Source organism: Protopterus annectens, chromosome 7.part0 (assembly GCF_019279795.1).
Source record: "Protopterus annectens isolate FY-2018-M chromosome 7.part0, PAN1.0, whole genome shotgun sequence".
In the NCBI taxonomy this organism is placed as follows: domain Eukaryota; kingdom Metazoa; phylum Chordata; order Ceratodontiformes; family Protopteridae; genus Protopterus; species Protopterus annectens.
Window position 1 is genome coordinate 1,309,525,804 of NC_056739.1, and position 22,813 is coordinate 1,309,548,616.

At 38.6% G+C, this 22,813-nt stretch overlaps 1 protein-coding gene across 4 annotated transcripts in view; it reads left to right on the forward strand.

Moving 5' to 3' along the window:
* HEMK1 (HemK methyltransferase family member 1) overlaps positions 1-22,813 on the forward strand; it is a 1,059,949-nt gene that overhangs the window by 879,886 nt on the left and 157,250 nt on the right. For all 4 annotated transcript variants that reach the window (XM_044077921.1, XM_044077920.1, XM_044077922.1 and 1 more), the window contains exons 7-8: positions 10,789-10,838; positions 14,782-14,899. In XM_044077921.1, coding sequence (XP_043933856.1) covers positions 10,789-10,838; positions 14,782-14,899 — 168 coding nt within the window. The remainder of the gene's footprint in view (positions 1-10,788; positions 10,839-14,781; positions 14,900-22,813) is intronic.

Below are 22,813 nucleotides of genomic sequence, written 5' to 3' on the forward strand. Positions count from 1 at the left end.
CCATTTTACCTGTACTCAGGAAATATGACTGGATGTGCTTGATAGGTTTCCAGGATGTGTATTATCATATAAAAATACACAGGCATTCCAGGAGGTTTCTCCATTTCAGGCTGGGAGACTGTCATTTTTCAATTCTGGACTCTACCCCTCAAACTCACCACAGCCACCCAGGTGTTTACCAAATGCATGGCAGCAGTGGCAGCCTACCTCAGACTGCAAGGATTCTGACATGTGACTCCTAACCTCTCAGACCAGGGATCTATTGATTCTCCAAAGAGACCTCTTACTCCATTTACTTCATTGCTTGTGGATTACTGTCAGTCTAGAAAAGAGCAACTTGACATTAACTCAAACCATAGAATTTATCAGATGCCAACTGGGCACCACAACACAAATAGCCACACTAAAATAACACATGATTCTCTCCATCCAGGAGTCAGTAAACCAAATTCTATCCACCCCATTATGACCAGCAAAGCTAATTCTAAAACTACTAGGGCTTATGAGGTCAGCCATTACCTTGTTTAGTATGTCCAGATTTTACATGAAGGTTCTTCAGTGGATCTTCTCAACTCAGTGGTCACAGCTTTATCACCCACTCAACACCCCATTTAGACTGAACTCAGTGTGAAGAACTCGCATCACAGATTTTGTTAGATGCCATCCATTAGTCTCTCCACTTGCTCATACAGCAGTAGTTACCACAAATGCTTCTCTTTTAGTGTGGGGGCATTATGAAGGGAAGATGATACAAGGTACTTGGACATGTTTAGGGACCAGCCTTCACATCATTGTCCTGGAAATGAGACCAGTGTTTTTGGCATCACAGGCTTTCAAGACAGTCTCCTGGTGGGTGTGATTTCAGTTCAGGTGGACAATATGTCAGTTGTCTGGTACATCAACAAGCAGGAGTGAACAAGGTCTTGCCTGTTATGTTAAGAGGCCATGAGGGTTTGTCAATGTGTGATGTCTTCCTGTCATTGTCTGCAGACAACACATATCCTGGGGATTTCCAATGTGCTATCAGACAGATTGAGCAGGTGCATGCTTTTGCCTCATGAGTGGTCCCTCAGTCGAACAATGACAAACAAAAATCTTCAATTGCTGGAGCCAGCCTTGTTGCAGTGTGTTTGCTTCCTACCTGAGTAACAAGTTCAGCAGTTATTTTGCCCTAACCCATCCACAGAGTCAGTCAGTGAGGGGCATTCTGGTCTACAATTGGCTTCCTGGCTCTCTTTTATGCCTTCCCTCTGTTTCACTTAAGAAGTTCATTCACAAAGGAAGAAGGTGCAACATCAAAGTGATCCTCATTGCCCCTTAATGGCCTTGACAAATCTCATTCCCATATCTCTGGTCTCCCCTTTTCTGTCCAATCTGGACACTGTACTGGACAGACTTCATCTCCCATCCTTCTGGGCATCATCCCCCAGACATAGAAACTCTAAATTTAACCACATTGTTTCTCTAATTCTAATGATGGCCAGGAATACCAAGTTTTGAAAAATGTGGTTCATATCTTTACTGCCTCACAGAAGTCTATCACCAAGAGAGTATACCAAAATAAATGGAAACAATTTTTTCCTTTGGGGCTACAATGAAAGGTTTGGATCCCTTCTGTGTGCCACTTCCCACCATTCTAGAATTCCTGTCCAAATTATTTCAAGAGGTTCTAGTTTCTCTGCAATCAGAGTTCAACTCTCTGCCATTTCTAATTTTCACATAGGACATAAGAAGATTCCCATTATTTTTAAAGATATCTAAAGCCTTTCTTAAAGGAATATTCCTTCTTTAACCTCCAGTATAAGAACCTGTTCCTCCCCGGGATATCACAGTGATGCTTCAAGCCCTCACATAACTTTCCTTTGAGCCAGCAGTTTCTCTGGGTTTCGAGTTCTTGACATGGAAAATTACCTTTTGGTAGCAGTTACTTCTGCTAAGGTAATTTCACAACTTCATGCCCTCTCATGTAAACCACCAAATTTTCTTTTTCATAAAGATAGGGTTTTCATGAAACCAAAGCCTTCTTTAATTTTCAAGGTGGCATCCAAATCCAGCTTAAATCAGTTCATTAATTTACCTGTTTTCTTTCCAAAATTTTCCAGCAAAGCAGAATATGCATTTCATCTTCTTGATGTTCATTGACAGCTTAGATTTTACTTGCATAGAGCTAAAGACTTCAAAAAATCAGACTAATTATTCATTGCCTTTTCCAAATCAAAACTGGGATGGGGCATCTCAGAAGTCACTCTATCAAGCTGTATTTCAGTTGTTTATGAGAAGTTGAGTTTAACCCTCTGTAAGAAACCAGCACCTCATTCAACAAGGGCAGTGGCAACTTTCACAGTTTTTCAACAGCAATTTCCCATTGATGAGATTAGTGCAGTTGCTACTTGGTCTACAGTACACATTTGTGTTCATTATAAACTGTATGTGTAGATCGTAACTCATTCCTCCTTCAGCTTTGCTGTTCTCAGGAACATCATTCATTAATTCCACCCAAATAATTACGTGTCTAGGGATTCTTTCCCATTCATTAAATCAGATGAAAATTTAATGAAATTGGATACAAAAGATATGTATGTGATATGTATCCATCCACAGTATGTTACGGCTTCAATCATATGAAATTAAAATAGTTATTCATAGTTTACTGTTTTCTGAATATTAACCTTGTTTGATGTATAGTTGAATTATGTAACATTTTAATGTTCTAAGTGTTTTCATGTCGAAGTTTTATTTTGGAGTTGGTGTCATTAGGAACTACGTTAAATTTGGATATATGAATATTCAGTGTACCATCAAAATGTCGCGTCTGAAGTGTGCTACAATGGATATCTGAAAGTAAGTTTGCACAGGTTTGTATGTGTGAAAAAAACATGCTGAATGCACAACAGCGAATGGTGTTGTGCATTCGCTGTTGTGAATTCGGCATATTGAGTGGAGATCGCACTATAGTGGGGATCAGGTAGTGCAATCTCGAAGTTTGTATATATAAATAGCAGGGGGTGGCGGGCACAGGAGGGCTTGCCCCCTGCAAAATGTGTGTTGTACGACACCAGATATGGTGGTATGTTCAGAAAATGTCGACAATTCGAAATCGAATTGTCAACATTTTTTTGACAATGTTTTTCGAGTATTTAAGTACTCGCAACAGACTTGTTCGAAATTATGATAGTAAACTGAATATTCAATATGTGTGATAGTTCACTGATTTTAATATATCATGTGACCGTACGCAAGGGCTTGTTAAACTCATCAGTTTTGTTCTTTTTTTATGTTCTGAACAAGTCAATAGATATAGTCTGATGAAAGTGCTAAATAAAGTTCGGTACAGAGTTCGGAGTGTCTTCCATGATTCATTTTTTCTTGGGGTGTTTTTGGTTCTTAGAATTTTTGTAGTTTTAGTTCGGTGAGCCTTGTGCTAAGTGCAAACTGCTTGTGCTTATCCAGACATTTTTGTATAATAGCCAGCTGTGTTGGCTTGCACTGAGCTGCAAGTACCCACTGAGGCTTAGTGCAAGTTTTTCTAAATTTCATCAAACCCTCTGTCAGCACTCTTTTGCAAAAAATTTTATTTTTTTGTTAAATATGTGATGTTATGTAGTCCAATCTCGCCTACATTCTTACCCGTGGGTTCGGCTCCGACTCGGCCTTACTTTAGATCGAAGTCTTTCAATTGGCTGGGCTAAGATGGTATCCCATGCTGCACTGCTCTCTATCCCCAGATCTCGTTTGCCGCTCGTGTAGCTCGGATGTGGTCTCGCTCTTGGCTGTGGCTAAGTATTCTTTTCTTCTTTATAGCAGAGAAGTTTTTGCAAAAAAAGCTATTTTCATAGCTATTTATGTGTGTATCTTTGAGCTGTGTTTGTGGAAAAGTTGTTTTTTTCCTCGTTTTAGCGTGTTTCTTGTGGTTTCCCACTTGCTGTTTCCAACGGGCTAGGCCCGTTTCAGTTAGAGGACCTAGTCTGTCCCTTCGCTTACCTTTGTGTGCTAACTTAACTTCCCTTGGGCTAAGACAGTTTAATTTAGAGGAACTAGTCCTCCCTCTTGACCTTGTGTTCTAGGACAGTTTAAGTTAGAGGTCTTTGTGGTGTACTGTCTGTTTGTTCTGTTCCCGCGCTTGTGGCTGATTGACCGTTGGTCTGGTTGCTGGGTTAGTGACTCAGTTTTTGTAGTGACTATGTCTAAAGATACTAAGGAGCATAAGCCCTTGGGCTTTAAGAAGTGCACGAAGTGTAGTTATAAGATGTCTATCACTGATGGACACTCTGTGTGTACTGTCTGGGAGCGATTCACCTCCAGGAATCGTGTAGTTTTTGTCATGCTTTTAGCCCGCATGCTCTTCAGGAAAGGAAGAACAAATTGATTTTGAAGGGACTTCTGAAACTCTCCTTCGGGGAGGGTTTGGGGAGTTCTTACAGCTTTAAGTCTTCTCCATCTAAAGCTAAATCTTCTAAGGCTAAAAAGCGATCCCCAGCTCCATCAGTATCCTCTGAGCCGCCGGAGAAAACAGCTAAATCTTCGATGACATCCTCGGCTCCATTGTCCTCAGGGCCGCAGGAAGTGTCAGTTTCTATGGAACCTGCTTCGGCTCCTATTCTCTCGGAGCCTGTTCGGAGCCAGTCGCCTAGCATTAGGCCATTATCTCCTCCTCACAGGTCTCCTTCAAAGAGGAGGTCTCGAGCTCCTTCCCTATCCTCTAAATCCTCCAGGACCTTATCGGATGAGGATGTCGATAGAGTGGTGCAGAGACTTCTTCAGTCACCGGTACTGGCTAAATTGTTTTTGGCTCCGACCCAGTCGGCTCCGGAGCCGATCCCTCCACCTACGTCGATCCTTCCTCCTCTGAGCACATCTCAGCTTTCGGAGCCAGAGTGCTCGGCTCCTTTTGATGTTCCTAGGTCGGTTCCGACAGCCCCTCCTGGCTTATCTGTTCCGACATCAGCTCCAACTCCGTCGATGCCGCCCACAGGGTTCAGGACTCAGGATTCCTCAGTCAGACCCAAGGGGGAGGCTTTGGGACACCTCTCAGCTCCTAGTCTCCCTCTCCATGCTTCGGCGTGGGGAAGCCTGACTCCTGTCTTGGCTTCGGACCTGGTCCCTTCTGATACGAGGTCTTCCATGGCTGGTCGATCTTCAGACCCGGGAGGACCAGCTTTTGAGGCTATGTGGAGCGCTGGCCAGGTCGTCAGCGGCATCATACGGTTCGGTCACTCGGTCCCCTACAGCACCTATGCTGGTCTCTGATCGCCCTCTATCTCTTGACAGCGTTGCCCCAAGGCATCAGGTTACCCCCACGAGTGGTCCCCATATTTCTGAGGGCCCCTCAGAGTTTTTGCCTAAGGGGCCACCCAGAAAGAGAACGTGCAAGAGGAAGCACATAGATTCACAAGATGAGTCTCTCACGTCAGACACCGACCTTGAGGATTCGGAGGGGGTCCCCTAAGTCATCCTCTGAGGATGTTTCTTTCTCTGACATCCTAGAGATTTTGAAGCAAAGAGGTGACTGGCCATCCAAAGCCCCCTCTGAAGAGGAGTCGGTGTTCCTGAAGGCCTCCTAGGTGTCTCCACCCTTCTACGAGCTTCTGGATCTGGTTTGTCGAAGGGTGTGGGAAACCCCTGACTCTGTGGAACCAGTCCCCAGGAGACCCAGTAAATTTTTGTCTGCCCCTTCTGATAAGGAATTTCTATCCAAGGGAGTCCCTGTGGATGCCATGGATGCCATGGTGGTGGCAGCGGCCACCAAGAAGGATTTGGCTGAGACTTCTTTGACCGTCCATCTCCCTAACAAGGAGTCTAGGACTATGGACCGGTACGGGAAGCGTATGTTTTCTTCAGCGGCCTTTACTTTGCGGTCACTGAATTACTTATCACACTTTACATGGCTCCAGAGAGATCTCCTAAAGGAGCTTGGAGATAGTCTAACGGGTAACGTTTCTGAGGCGGTGGCTCAGAAAGTCAACGCTCATATGTCTACCCTCAATTCTATTGCGAACTCCTCCATGAGGCTGATCTCTCACGCAGCCGAGGGAACGAGTAGGGCAGCAAGTTCAGGAGTCGCTCTTAGGAGACATGCCTGGATGCGCCTTTGGCATTTCGCGGAGGCCTTCAAGTCTGCATTCACCGACACTCCGTTTGATGGTTCCTCTTTGTTCGGAACCAAGGTGAAAGACACTCTCACTAGGTGCAAGCAAGAGGGAAAAACTCTGTCTGCCATCGATGTCCATTTTTTCCATCCCTCTAGGCCTTATCCCAAGGCCCAGAGGGGTGGCAAAATGTGGTTCAAGAAATCACAGAGGTTTTTTTCCCGATGCACAAGGTGAGTCCCCCTCCACAGACAGGGGAGGGGTGGTTATTCAGGTAGACGCCACCCTAGGGGCAGAGGAGGCCCTCCTAACTCAGGGGACCGTGATTCCTTTCGTGGTTCTCCCTACTGCTGCTCCTGATGGGAGGCCCGACTGTGCATTTCCAGAGCCAGTCAGGGGTTGCATCTCACTAATACCCGGAGGCCTGTCAAGGTATCACCCAGAACCAATGGGTTCTTAGAATAATTTCTGGAGGATATATCATTCCCTTCTCGTCAACTCCCCCTCCAATCAAGAAAATCCCGGATGTTCCACCCAGTCAAAGGGATTCCGCAGCTTCAGAGGTTTCAAAGCTGCTAGAAAAAGGAGCCATCCAACATGTCCCCTCAGACCAGATCGGATTAGGGACTTACTCCAGATTCTTTTTGGTACTGAAAAGGACAGGGGACCGGAGACCCATTTTGGATCTCAGCCGATTGAACACCCATGTGCAAAAGTCCAAGTTCCGAATGGTCACGTTGCAATCTATTCTCCCATTGTTGGGAAAAGAAGTGTGGATGTGCTCCATCGACCTCAAGGATGCTTACTACCACATAAAGATGGACAGGGCATCCAGAAGTCACCTACGCTTCCGGCTGGGAGCCAGTCACGTTTAGTTTCATGCCCTGCCCTTTGCTCTCACTACAGATCCCAGGGTGTTTACCAAATGCAATGCAGTGGTGACTGCTCACTTGAGACTTCAGGGATTCCAAGTGTTTCCATACCTGGATGATTGGCTCCTTACTGTCACCACCAGGCATCTGCTACTTCGGACCAGAGACGCCACTATCAACCTATGTCAACAGCTGGGCATCACCTTAAACTGGGAAAAATCTGCCTTGTTGCCCTCGCAGTGTGTCACCTTTATAGGCGCCGAATTAGACACCGTGCTCATGCGGGCGTTTTTACCACAGGAAAGAATCAAGAGTTTTACAGCAACAAATTTACACCTTGCTCCCTCTGAAGAGAGTGAAGGCAAGATTGGTCCTCCAATTGTTGGCGACGATGGCTGCTACGATTATGTTAGTTTCCCTGGCAAGGTTACATATGAGGCTCCTTCAGTGGCTACTCTTCGCCCAGTGGTCTCTTCAACACTTTCCACTCTCTCACCCTATTCTGCTCACAAACAGGTGCAGACAGGATCTCAGTTGGTGGCTTCACACCGACAACCTCAGTGCGGGAAAACCCTTTGTTCCTTCACCTCCGGTTGCCACGGTGACCATGGATGCCTCCCAGATGGGGTGGGGGGGCATTATCTAGGCAGGACAGTCCAAGGCACATGGCAAGAGCACGAGATGCATCTGCATATCATTGTCCTGGAGATGAGAGCAGTGCTGCTAGCGTTGCAAGCACTTCAGAGCTTTCTTCGTCTCGGGACTATTGCAATCCACTCAGACAATATGTCGGTGGTATGATATCTGAACAAACAGGGAGGAAGCAAGTCGTATTCCCTTTGCAGAGAGGCCATGCGAGTGTGGCAGTGGACAGTGTCTTCCCAACGTTTTCTGGTAGCAACGCACATTCCGGGGAAGTCCAGTGTGATCTCAGACAGACTAAACAGAGCTATTCTAATGCCTCACGAGTGGTCCCTGAACTGACAAGTTGCGGAACAGATTTTCTGCAGATGAGGTCAGCCTTGCTGCAACCTTTTTGCCAGCCCCCTCAATGCCAAATGCAGCAGCTACTTCACCCTTATCCCCCCTCAGGGGGAGTCACCCAGGGACGCTCTAGTCCACAATTGGCCCTGCAGTCTACTATATGCCTTCCCTCTGTTTCCTTTGCTGTCAAAGGTTATTCAGAAAGTGCAATCCTTGGGAAGCAAAATGATTCTGTTTGCTCCACACTGGCATCGTCAAATTTGGTTCCCCTTTCTCCATCCCTGTCTCATGGATGCTCCTTGGATTCTGGACCCACAACCAGACTTACTGACTCATATATCAGGGCATTTCCATCCCTCTCTTTGGACCTTCCGGTTGACAGCTTGGCTACTCCACTTCATTCATTAGTTAGGCTTCACCATTTTTCGCCGGATGTGGTTCATATTCTGTCTTCCTCTCATAAGCTTTCAACCAGGAAGATTTATTACAGCAAATGGAAGAGATTTTCCATCTGGGCACATGCCAAACAGATTGACCCTTACACAGCTCCAATCTCGTCAGTATTGGAGTTCCTCTCTATGCTTTTCAATCAGGGATCAGCTGCTGCAACCATTAAAGTCCAGTTGGCGGCGATTTCTACCTTTCACGTCGCAGATGAACCTAGTCTAATGGCACATAGACTCTGGAATGTTTTCCCGAAAGGCACTTTGTTGCTTCGTCCTCCTGTCTCTGAACCTGTTATGCCTTGGGACTTAAACTTTGTTCTACAAGGTCTTACTTCACCCCCCTTTGAGCCTGCAGCCACTTCTGATTTAAAATTCTTAACTTGGAAGACTGTCTTTTTGGTAGCCATCACGTCAGCCAGACGTGTTTCGGAGCTTCAAGCTTTATCAATTAAACTACCTTATTTAATTTTTCATAAGGACAGGGTTTCTCTCAGACCGAATCCTTCCTTTCTTCCCAAAGTAGCGTCAGTTAGTAACCTTAACCAATCCATTGAATTACCAGTGTTTTTCCTCAGTTCTCGAACAAGGCAGAATTCAGATTTCATCAGCTGGATGTGCACAGACAATTACAATTTTATTTGCACAGAACGAAGGACCTCAGACAATCTGATCAGTTGTTTGTTTCATTTTCGGAAAACAGAATTGGGTCTCCTGTTTCCAAAGTCACGTTGTCTAGGTGGATTTCCAATTGTGTTTCTTTCATTTATACTTCAGGGGGAAGAGATTTACCGTTCCGAGTGAAGGCTCACTCTACCCGGTCTGTATCTACGTCTACAGATTTTCAGGCCAGATTGTCTATGGATGATATTTGTGCTGCGGCTACTTGGGCATCTCCTTAAACCTTTGTTACTCATTACAAATTAGATGTGGTATCTAGAGGCAGGTCTTCCTTTGGTTCCACAATGCTTAGGAGTATATTCCACTAAGCCTCCCAGGATTTAGGTGCTGGGGACACTGTCCCACGGGTAAGAATGTAGGCGAGATTGGACTACATAACATCAAGAAGTTATATACTCACCATAACGTTCGATGTATGTTGTCCATCTCGCCTCACATTCTTACTTACCCCCCCCCACACCTTCCCCCGTCCTGGAGGATCTAGAGGTTAGGCCTGGTTTCAGAATTCCCTTCTTTCTTGGTTTGTTCTTCCTTCCTTAGGTGTTGTTATGCATGGAGAGTGCTGGTGCTCGCAGCAAACTAGATCTGGGGATAGAGAGCAGTGCAGCATGGGATACCATCTTAGCCCAGCCAATTGAAAGACTTCGAGCTAAAGTATGGCCAAGTCAGAGCCGACATTCGGCTCCGAGCCCACGGGTAAGAATGTGAGGTGAGATGGTCTACATACATCAAACGTTATGGTGAGTACATAACTTCTTGTTATTTTTTCAATGTATAATTTACTGATATGCTGTTAAGCATGCATGCTCTGTGATTTCTTTACTCCATATTTAGAAAACATTGCAAACAGCAGATCCTACACTGAAAATATTTGCCTTGATGAAAAAGTAGGATGAAGTACTTAAACTGTACATCTGCAAACAAAAGTAACAATTAAATATAAACCTGACTTTTTTAACATTTAATTTCTCCTATAGATGTCTTTAAAATGAGAAACTTCATGCATTTTCAACAGTGTGGTATCTTATAGTAAATTATTGTGTCTTTTCTTGTAGAGTTAATGTGTTCTTAGTCTTAGAATATTCACCTAAATTATTTATGTTGAAAAGCAGAGCAAAATATAGCAAATTTTGACATTTATTCTCCCCAACTTCACATTGTCTGCATGAGTGCTAACTGTTCCAGTGTGCCTTTAACAAAGGTGTCGATCATAAAATGTCATATTAGTCCATTGTTTAAAGAGTTATTAATGTGTAAGAGTTATTAATGTGTAAAAGATGGAGCTCAACATAAAACTTTCCATGAAATTTTAGCTATAGCACTCTGGCTGTGTAACTTCCATTACCATTCCTTGTACAGAGATTTGAGGCATGATGTTTGGTAAAGGTTAAAATATTTTATCGGTCTACTTATAAGTTTTGCAGTCTGAAAGCTTTGCTTTTCACATTGAAACACATTTGGGTTTGATTTCCCCTTCGGGGTGTGTTTTCTAAAACTTTGATTTTCTTTTGGATCTGTTTCTCTTTTAATCATTTCCATCTGATGTAGTTTTAAAACGTTCAAATCTTTGCCAGAAGCAGTATGTCAGTGAAAGTTTGAATGTGTGAGGTAGTTCAAAACAATCCTAGTAATTAAACCAGTGATCATCTTAAAGTGATATATATGTTATAAACACGAAAAAGTAAATGCAAGCTTTAGTCATTGTAAATGTTTTTGTCACAGGCTAAACGTCCACACCAGGGCAGAAATTCTTCAGCTTGACATCTTGACAGGTAAGTAAATAATTGTAATGTGCATCTAACAAGGTGTTGCCATTTCTTTATGCATTCCAGTAGCACTTCCAATACAGGTATCATTAGACCTATTTACTTCATTTTTTACAGCAAACTATTCAAAAGTTAAATAGCATTTTTAAAAATGTCTGTGTGGAGTTGTCATTGAGTAACAACATCTTTATATTGCCACAGTGCATCATTCGCAGAGCAGACAGGACGGGTGCTGTTTCAGAAAAGACAATGTTTTTAAATTCTGGTCTTCATGCATCATTATTGCAAATGCAAGCTGAAAGGAACTGCTAAGTTATGCTTTCATCACATTGACATGCTTGTGTTTTTCATATCACAGTCCTCCATTTTGATAACAGAAGATAATCTGTAAGGAGTTAGAAGTGATTGTGGCATTTACTCACCTTTGGTGTAGTGTATTACTGCCTTTGTGTTTTATGTAAAAGTCATGGGGATAAGGTATTAATGATTTACAGACAGTGTGAGTGTCAAAGGAAACTGATGCAGAGTGTGCCCTTTACCTGTCAATTTTGTTTTATAGCGTTTGATATTTTGAGAAAGATATGGCTTTAATTTCACATTTTCCTGTATTATATATTCTTCAAGATTAAGACAATGTATATTGAGCAGTTCTAGAGAACAGCAGAAATGTAACTGCCTTTTTAATTTCTCATATGTACACATACATGGAGCTTGCTGAACACTATTTAATGGTACTGTATAAACTACTGTGAAAAAAGGGAACCTGTTAGGATTCTTGTATTTCTTTACCCCTTTTTCTCAGTCCATATCTGAAGTGATGTGGGTCTACACAACTAAAGGCTCCTTATAACTGCCCGAGTTGTAGATGGAGCATCACCCAGCTGAATAGGTGGTGATGTTTTGCGGCTTTTTGTTTAATTAATTTCATCAGGCTCACACATTTGGAGAGTGTACTTAGCCACAAAGAAGTAAATGCAATCCTCTTGCTTGTATAGTATCTTACTCAGATGCCATTTAAATAATGTTGCCACCTAACTTGAAATGGTCACGTTGTTGAACTAAAAGTTCAAGACTTGCCAGCACACATTACTAGCTTGCTAAATATGTTTTCTATATGCACTAAGCAAATGAAAGATAAATCTTTGCTGCTTTATGGGAATCCAAACACTGATGAATCAAGCATGTGATTAGTAATGATGTACCAAATAGCATGCAGGCATATTGAGTATCAGGTGAATGAGCTAGGGTATAAGAGAAGATTTGTGAAAGAAGCTTAGCATGAATAGTCCCACAGATGTAGAACTGGATGATGTTAACAAATAGAAGGATAGAAGGAAGGCTCATCAGAGGTTGTGGAGAAGTTTTTTTGTATATGTTATTCTGTAAAAACCTTTTGCAAAGCACTTGGGCTGAAATCTGCATCCAAAATAGAGAGATTATGTTGAATCTTTTCCAAGAGATATAGAGTATCAAAGCCAAGGCAGTTAATGGGCATTTTTTATTTCTTAGAAAAATACAACACTTTAGTTATGTTGCAGCCAAGACAGAGGAAGTTAAATTAACAGTGTGTTGCTATCGTTCAAGCTTAATGTACCATTTTATGTTTGTTGCAAATTCTACCTACTGGCCATAAGAGGTTTGCATATCCGGGACACAGATGCTGGTTTTCTTCTTAGCATTACAAAATCAAGGCACATCATTGGAGAAGTAAAAACCCCGAACTGACTGATGCCCATCTCTCCCAAGCAATTAACAATACAAACAGATTTGCCCCTTTTAAGAAACTATTATATACCCAATTAATGATTAATAATAATGCATACTATACACCAGAATGTTTAAACACCTTCCTCCCCAGCACTTCCCCCTTCTGTCCTTTTTTTGCCCCACAGCGACTGCCGACCTCTTGCACGTCTTATGGTACTGTAAATATGCACAAAATCTATGGGACTCCCTAAGGATTAAACTTACAAAAATGGGATTTGCCAAATCCACTCTCTCATGGGAGTTTGCTGTACTACTCATAGGTCACTCTGGCATACCCACCACTGAACTTAGGATTCAGATTGCTCTTTTTATGTTAATGAAGCTCTACATTACACAGAACTGGTTGGATCGCTCTAAATTAGACTGGGATAACTTTAGGAACATGGCATCCAAGTATATTCTATCCCAAAAACTAACTACTAATAATATTAACAAACGCCTGAAATACCTCAGTTTCTGGAGTATTACCCTAGATTGTATCCTAAAATAACATAGAATGGTTTTCTATTTCTATTATCCTATGTAAATACTATCATCAGTCCCTCCTCTACAGAGTCTCACTCCATTATGCTCTCTAATGGTTACCTATGTGCATATCGCTAATACAAAAATAAGAAATTAATATCAAACTTTAATAAATGTTAATTAAAATCTTGATACTATAATGTAGCACTGCTTGTAAATAATTGTATGTATGTGATGTTTTTTTCCCTTTTTTCTTTATTCTATTTTACTATATAGCTAATTACTGAATTTTTGACTGTGTGCCAGGAACAATATTTTGTATTAACAGTGTTAACATTGTCAAGTTTCTTATATGTACGTTTATCCTTCTCTGTTTTTTTCCTCCTCTTCAAACTGAGAAAATGAATCTTAAGAATACTTGCTGATTACCGGAATGATAAATGGCTTTTTCTGTGTATGTATACTGATTATTCCCAGTTAAACATTAGCTGGTTTTATGTTTCACAATTTGTATAATGAAACTAAAATAAAATAAAGATTTGAAAAAAAAAAAGGTAGCCACATCGCAAACAGTCAGGGGAAGGGACCGGATAGCTTACTGTTTTGTAATGCATTTTGCTGAAATTCTACAGAGACTTGCCAACCACCAGCTTGTTTGACTATATCGTACAATTAGGATGGTTTCTGGAATATATATTTTTCACGGATATTATCTCTGTGTTATGAAGAAAATCAGGACTTCCTGTCAGTTCTTTTATTCATGGTATATGTGCTACAAGAATAAGTTATTTGCAGAGAGGGTTTTAAGTTATCACACTTATGATGATGATGAGTTACAATTTTCCTTAAATCATGACTTCCCTAATAATATCTTAAGGGTGTCTGTGGGCCGTTGGTGGCTGGATGAGGAGTAATCATCTTTTGCTTGATTCATGCAAACCTGAGTGTATGACCATTCAAGCTACCTCGAGGACCTCTGTGTCTTAATTTTACCAGTCATATTATCTGTAATAAAAATAGGTTGGAGTTTCTGTATTGAGTGGTGAATTTGGGTAATGCACTTGGCGGGTGATTATGAAGTACTAACTGCAATCAAATTTTCTTTGTATTGCTTAGAAATATTGTCCAATTTAAGTATTGTGTTCCATCTGAGGATCTTTCTAAAATAGTGAATGCAGTGGTGTATTTGCAGTCAGTCTCTTGCAATGCTTTTCACTTGGGGTATGATTATGCTGACCTGGCCAGTCTGCATACCATGCAGAATGTGACAGTGAACTTAACTATAGACAGTATTTGCTATTTTTGTATTAAAACTTGTACTTTGTAAGCCTGCATTGGTTGCCAGTAGCCTCCAGGTCAGAACTTATGATGGAGGTCTGGGTTGTTGTAGAGTTCGAAATGTAGAAGATTATGATCAGGTTTCTGATTTTGACCAAGATGTTATCCAATTTCAACAGTAATGGGATATTTAAAGGTGATACTGCTTATGTTGTTAGTGTTTGTTGTAAATGTGTGGTTGAAGAATCTTCCATAAAAACATATAATGCAAAAATATAAACTTCCTCAGATTGTAGCTGTAGTTTTACACACTATGTGTAGTCATTACAAACGTCCAAAAAAGCTGAACATCTGTAATTCAGCCACTTGTAGCTCAATCTGAAATGGCCACGAGTAGTAAAATTTTTAATTAGTGTTTTAATTGTTTGGTGTTCTTTAGATGCTGAAGAACTGTTACTGTTGTTAACTCAAAAGTACGGTTTATTGGATTTCATCATAAGCAACCCTCCTTATGTGTTTCAAGAAGACTTTATCCACTTGGCAGCAGAGATTTTAAAGTAAGAAGAAAAGTGCTTTTTCTTTCCTTTTTCTAGATTCAGTATTTATCAAATACTTTTCTAAAATGTGTAAATATTTAGAGTTAAGTGCACCCAAGACACTGCAGTAGTGAACATTTTACTCATTATGTTTTTGTAACATGCTTAGTGTGCAATCCTTCTGATGAGATGTTAAACAGGGTCTCATCTATCTTAGTTTGTGGTAACTTTGGTATATAGAAAAACTTACAACATACTTGTCAAAAATAATTGGGGTTTTCTATTAGTGCATTATATTTACAAATTTATATAAAACCATCTAAAAGTGTTAATAACACATTTCACCTCTTAACCCCTCAACTATTTTTGCCATAGCCAAAAATTCTGCTATACAACACACTATACAATTCAACACACCTTTCATTCCATAAAAACATAAATATATTACCAGTATTTCATTCATTTCCCAAGTTTATAAACTTGCAATGATGATTTAATCTGCACATTATGGTGGCACAATGTTGCAACAGGTAGTGCTGTTGCTTCACAACAAGAAGCTCCCCAGTTTGATTTTCAACTAGGGTGCCTTCTGTGCAGTCTGCATGCAGTAGGTGGATTGGACATTCTAAATTGGCCATAGGTGTGTTTGCAAGTATGTAGTGTGGAAGAACTACCACAGCAAGGTTAGCCACCTAGTGGTGTAAACCTTGGCTTTAGATGATTGTCACTGTTGAAATGACACCCCAGTCCTGTATGCAAAAATGGGAAAAAAGGGGTTATGGATAGATAGATGGATGGATGGAGTTTTTATCCATTACCCATGTTTCATTCCCATATATACTTTGATATCATATCCATGTTAATATTATTAAAACATTTATATTCAGTTACTCTTGCTAATCTACTCAACAGTTATTTAACTTTTTGTAGTCACTAAGTACACGAATAGTTTTCTTCTGCCATACATCCATATCTTTTTTTTAAGAATTTTTTTATTAATTTAACATATTAACAATATATACACAAAAATAATACATTGAGTAAGAATTGTAAGAAGCCACCTCCTCTCCATCCTTCTTTACGCTTCCCCTATCTTAACTAACCTTCATCAGACTGAACTTCACAAAATGGAATCATGCTACAACAAAATTGCCAAATTTGAAACAAACTCCTCTAATAGATCCCATCACTGTCTTTCCCTAAGGCAACTCAAGTGGCTGGAACTTCCTCAGCTACTAAGACTTAATCAAGCCACAGTTGCACATAAACTCTACTACTACCCTGAAAAAACACCTGCCCTCCAACAGCTAATCCAGCCCTACACCACCACTAGAGTCCTGAGATCTAGCAACCAAAATCTCATTCAAGTAATAAGACATAAAAATGAAGCAAGTAAATCTCTCTTTGCCTGCACAACAGCACAAACCTGGAACTCACTCCCAAACAATATAACTAGCACTACTTCTAGCACTAATTTCAAACACCTCTTGAAATCCTATTATTCTAATAATTGGCTCTGCTCTTGCTACACACCAGGGTAGCAGTAACTATGCCCAGTTGCAAGAATTCTGCTACACTATAACATTTCCCTTACTTAGCTCTACTGATATCCTTGCATATTCATCCAAACATATCACCAATCTAACAGCAGAAAACAAACCAACACTGGTACTGTTCTGTACTATATTCCTTACCTGATAAATGCTCTAATCTGTATCTAAGAATAATATAATACCCAACAGAGCTCCTCTTACTCTCATCCTACCTATACGTATATTTTAGTTATGCCACTATGGGCATTTATTTACTTCTCAGTTATACTAAAGCATAAATGTATTGTGAATGTAAATTTATTAATGTTTTTTGTGAATGTGAAGGGATAAAAAAAAAAAAATTTATTAATGTTTTTGTGAATGTGAAGTGAAAAAAAAATTGTAGGGGAGGGGGTTAATCTCTCCTCGCCTACACTAATTGTGCATTCTACTATAGTTATCACATGCCATGTAATTTTCCTCTGTCCTACTTTAAATTTTATTGATTGCTTTGTATTGTAATAATCTATTATTGTAACATGGAGCTTTTCTCCCCGGGCCTCCGCTGAAAATGGACCTGTGTCCAGTCGGACCCTCCCGATTAAATAAAATAAAATAAAATAAAATAAATTGAGTCATCAAGGTAATCTTATACAATTAACGCATTAAGAGTCTTGGTATATCAATGGCAACATTTTAAGGTAATCCCAGTACTAAAAGTCTTAGTATGATTTATAGATCTTATTCTGATCACTTATTTTTCAGTTTTACATAGTATTGCTGTTATATTTCATCTCTTGACTATAAATCCTGTCTCATTTTTATTAATTTATCTACTATATCTCTTACTCTTGTAGAAAAATGGAAGTAAATATTTTATAGTCTAGATTTAATAATGAAATAGGTCTGTATCAGGCAAGTAATGCATTTATCTTTTCCTTGTTTAAGTATAGGTGAGATTACAGAAATTTCCTTGAGGGAGGAATTATTTTTGCCACTCTGAAATATCCTGAAAATGTCGCTCAGTAATTCTAAAATATTTAATGGAAGCAGATAGTGTAATTCCAAACTTAAATCTCCTAACATTGGAACATTACAGTTTCCTCTTTTTTAAAGCTTCTTTAATATCTATCAAGGTAATAGGCTTATTCATCAAAGACATCTGTTGGTCATTAAAGTTTATTAGTAGCATTTTTCTTTAAATAATTGCCAATTTTATAATCATCAGGATTATTATTTTTATCTTTAAGATCCCCGTGGAATTGTTTTAAAAATATTACACATTTCCTCTATGTCTGAGGTAAGCTTATTAATGTTAGGATTTTGCATATTATTGCTTTATGCCCTTTTGCTTAACATCTTACTTCCATTAGCTAATCTGTGTAGATTTTTTGAAGTCATCACATAATTGTGCGATTTTATTTTTTCTAAGGCTATATCCACCTTATGAATGACTTTGGTATTACCTAATTTCTTTGTTTGTTATTCACCCTTACTTTGTGTATTTCATCTTATATTTCTAACAACTCTTTATCCCACCACTTAATTTTATTACTAGCCTATCTTCCCATTCTATCTTTAATATACATTTTTATGGAATCCCATAGCATGACTTTACTAACCTGACCATTATCATTCAAAAATAAAAAAAAAATCTTGATTCGTTCCTTATGGCAACTCCTAAATTCTTTTAATTTCATTGTGTATACTGGGATTCTATAGCTAATCTGAAATGTCCTTATATCCATCACTATAATAATAGAGCATTATGATCAAAGGACAAGGAATAGTTTTAAAATAATTCACTATAATAAGTAAATATATAGAGGCATAAATCCTATCAATTCTAGATTGTGTCCTATGTGCATAAGAATAATGTGTGCAGAACAATGACTGTTCTTCTGTTTTTAGTAGTAAATCAAGTAAATTATTATTAATGATAATAAGTAATAATCTATTTAGTGCTCTAGCTGGTGCCAGTATTTTAGCTTTCTTCTCTTCACTTGTATCTTCTATACCAGGTATGCAGTTAAAATCAAACAATGACTAAGTTTAATGATCTTTAACCTCTCTTGCATCTATTCCAGGGATCCAGTAAAAATTAGCTAGTGTATAAAGTTTACCATTATATTTAATTATTACAAATGTATACATTCCATTGGGATCATTAATGGATTCCATTATGTTAGGCATTACCGTAGATTTTTTCCAAAGTATACCAGTTCCTCTCCTCATTTTGTTAAAAGAAGCAGATGATAACATTTTGTTACCTAAGTTATATAAATATTTTATAACTTTGTCAACTGAGCTTCTTGCAAGAATGTAATGTGTCCTCTATTTAATTTTAGATATCTTGTTAATTATTTCCTTTTGTTGGCATTAATTTATTTACATTAATAGATACATGAGTAATACTATCCATAATGTGCATTTAAAAAGCTTCTTTTAAAAGATAATATGATATATTTATCCACCATATTAATTTAATTATACATAAGACTCTGATGCATTCCTCCAGCACTGTCTTAACATTCCAAATTTTTTAATTCATCTTTTCTATAACTAAACCTCATAACTTACAAAAACAAAGATAAGTCTACAACTTTAATTCTGTGTATTGCTAATAAAAAGTAACCTGCCATGGATACCAAAGATCTTAGTTTACCTGTCAAATACACAAACTACTATACTATTTCTCTACATACCTAAAAATTCATCAAAAAATAGCCAAAAGCAACCGTGACTTACAAATAATTAATGTGATGTTTTATATATATATATCTATATATATTATATATATTTTTATATATATCTATGTATATTATATATATTTTTATGTATATTATATATATTTTTATATATATCTATATATATTATATATATTTATATATATATATATATTTATATATATATATATATATATTTATATATATATATATATGTATATGGATTCACTTCAGAAGCTCAAAATACTGAAATCTCGAATTTCAGTATGTCGAGCCTAAGAAGCCGAATCCACACAACAACGAAAACTGAAAACAGCAAAATTCAAAACCTCAAATACCGGAGGTTTTGAATTTCACAGTACTACTATACACACACACACACACACACACGCACGCACACACACACACACACACACACACACACACACACACACGCACACGCACACACACACACACACACACACACCACACATACACACACACAATCTCTCTACTACATGAAAGCAGGGGGGCAAGCCACCCTGCACCCCCCACACCCCACCTACTTAAATATTCTTAGTTCAAGGTCGCACCACATACAAACACACACAAAACACCACCACACAAACTACATTCTCCTTGCACACACACATCACAGCAACAAAACATACTGACACACACCATAGCCCCTAACCAAACCCCTTAACACACACACTTACCTGAATACATGACCACAGCGGAAGTTTAGAATTGCGAAATTCAAAACCTCTGGTATTCGAGGTTTTGAATTTCGCGCTTCTAAACTTTCTCTGTTCTGTGGATTCAGCTTCTTGGGCTCAAGATACTGAAATTCAAGATTTCAGTATTTCGAGCTTCTGAAGGGAACCCATATATATGTGTGTGTGTGTGTGTGTGTGTGTGTGTGTGTGTGTATATATATATATATATATAGACACATTCAGATAGATGTACACACACACACACAGTGGATATAAAAAGTTTACACACCTTAATGTGACCTATAATATGTACAATTCAATTGAAAAGTAAACAATTCTGTTAGGGGAAAAATATAAAAAATGTACAATAAGCTGGTTGCATTGATTTAATTACAGCATTCAATCTTGTGGGATAGGAGTCTGTCAGCATGGCATATCTTGACTTGGCAATATTTGCCCACTCTTCCTTACAAAAGCGTTCCAAATCTGTCAGATTGTGAGGGCATCTCTTGTGCACAGCCCTCTTCAGGTCACCCCACAGATGTTCTATTTTCAGAACTTTAATTTTCTTCCGGCGAAGCCATTCTTTTGTTGATTTGGATTTTTTCTTGGGGTCATTGTTGCGTTGAAAGGTGAAATTCCTCTTCATCTTCAGCTTCCTACCAGACACTTGAATGTTTGGGGCCAAAAGTGACTGTTGTTTGGAACTGTTCATATTAAACAAACATCCATTTTAACCAACAATTGTATAAAAATGTAATGATATTTTACCATGAACACAGTAGATAGTAACTATTGAAACTGAAAAGTCTTAATTAATTAATGTCTGATCAATGGCCATAAATGAAAACTATGGCTATTCTATGAGTCTGTCCTGTCCTAACTTTATGGCACCAGTTGCAAAATCCACATGACATACCAGTCATTTTATTAAACTCTTTACTATACAACTGTCTTTGTAAAAGTTCTTTAAGATTGTTGTTCCTTTTGAAGATAAAATTAGGTAATTAACCTAATTTTTCTGTCAAAAAATAAAATGCCAGTTCTTCTTTATAATAGACATAATAGCTCCAGAATTAAAACTATAAGTGGTGACATAACTTAAAGAAAAGTCATGTTCATTGTAAGTACTGATGTTACTAAGTCCTAAATTGATTGTACTATTAGGTGAATTAGCTATATCTGGTGCCAAAGTATCAAGACCTATTTGGTCCTGGTGCAGTATTGGTTTAAAAAAACCTTTTAACCTTTTATTATAGACCTCAACAACAAGCTCGTCGATCAAGTATCTCGGATAGCCTCTGTTGAGAAACATATTACCGAGCTGCTCACATTCACTCTGAAAATCTGCATATGCCCATAGAATGCTTTTAAAGAACTGAGTGTTTTTACACTGAGCATTTTAATATAAAATATTGTAATATCATTACATTTTTATACAATTGTTGGGTATTACAACCAAATAGTGGTACAATTAACCTTCAATTTGATTAGGTTAATTTTTATGTATGTAGGAATATGTGACAATGTTTGTCCTTGTGATGTCATTTCCTTTGTGGTGGTTATTTAAATAGTGCGCGTTTTAAAATGGATGTTTGTTTTAAAAACTTTCTCTGAATTTTATCATCTTTGTCTGCTGGTGCAAGGAGTCCTTGTACAGTGGTTTGGTTTTTTTCGTTGGTTTCACCAAAGCATAATACTGCTACCACCATGCTTCACCTTTGTGATGGTGTTCTTTGGGTGATGCAAAGTGTTGTTTTTGCTCCAAACATACCTTTTGGAATTGTGGCCAAAAAGTTCAACTTTGGTCTCATCAGACCATAACCCATTTTCCCACATGCTGTTGGGAGATGGGATGTGTTATTTTGCAATTTTTAGCTAAGCCTGAATATTTTTCTGTGTAAGAAAAGGCTTCCATCTTGCAACCCTCCCACATAGCCCAGACATATGGAGAATATGGGAGATTGTTGTCACATGTAGTACACAACCAGTATTTGCCAGAAATTCCTGCATCTCCTTCAGTGTTGCTGTAGGTCTCTTGGCAGCCTCCCTGACCAGTTTTCTTCTTGTCTTTTCATCAGTTTTGGAGGGGATGTCCAGTTCTTTGCAACATCACTGTTGTCCCATATTTTCTCCACTTTTTGATGACTGTCTTCACTGTGTTCCATGTATATCCAGTGTTGTGGAAATTTTTTTTTACCCTTCTCCTGACTGATACCTTTCAACAATGAGCTCCCTTTGATGCTTTGTAAGCTCTCTGCAAACCATGGCTTTTGCTGTAGCAGGCAACTGTGTAAATGTCAGGGAAATCCTACTAGGACAGCTGAATTTTATTTGGAGTTGATCAGAGTCTCGTTAATTGATGGCAGGTGTGTACCCAAGAAGACTGAATGCTGTAATTAAATCAAAAGGTGCTTCAACAAAGTATTAGTTTAAGGGTGTGCACACTTAAACCAGCTTATTGTACATTTTTTTATATTTTATATTTTCCCCTAACAGATTTGTTTTTCATTTGAATTGTACAAGTTATAGGTCACATTAAAGGTGGGAAAAGTTTTGAAATTATTTATTGTGGTCTCATTTTTTATATCACAAAAAACCTGGCATTTTAACAAGGGTGTATAAACTTTTTATATCCACTGTATATATAGGTAAAAAAATAAGAGACTATTAATTTCGTTATATATTTTGCCATTTAAAATATTCCCCCATTACTACGTAAAAGTGTAATAATCCTTTTCTGTTAATCACAAATATTAAATAATCCAACAAATAGCATATTATATGCCTATTTATGTAATAGTGGTATAAATTACCCATTAAATATTTCCTAAATTATTTACTCATTCAACATTATTATAACTAGATCTCTAAATATGTTGAACAGAGTGGGACCTGAAGAGATAAAGACATCTGCAAACTTACAGGTGACAGATAATCTTATCATACTAAACTTTAATTCAAAAGGGAAATCAGTGT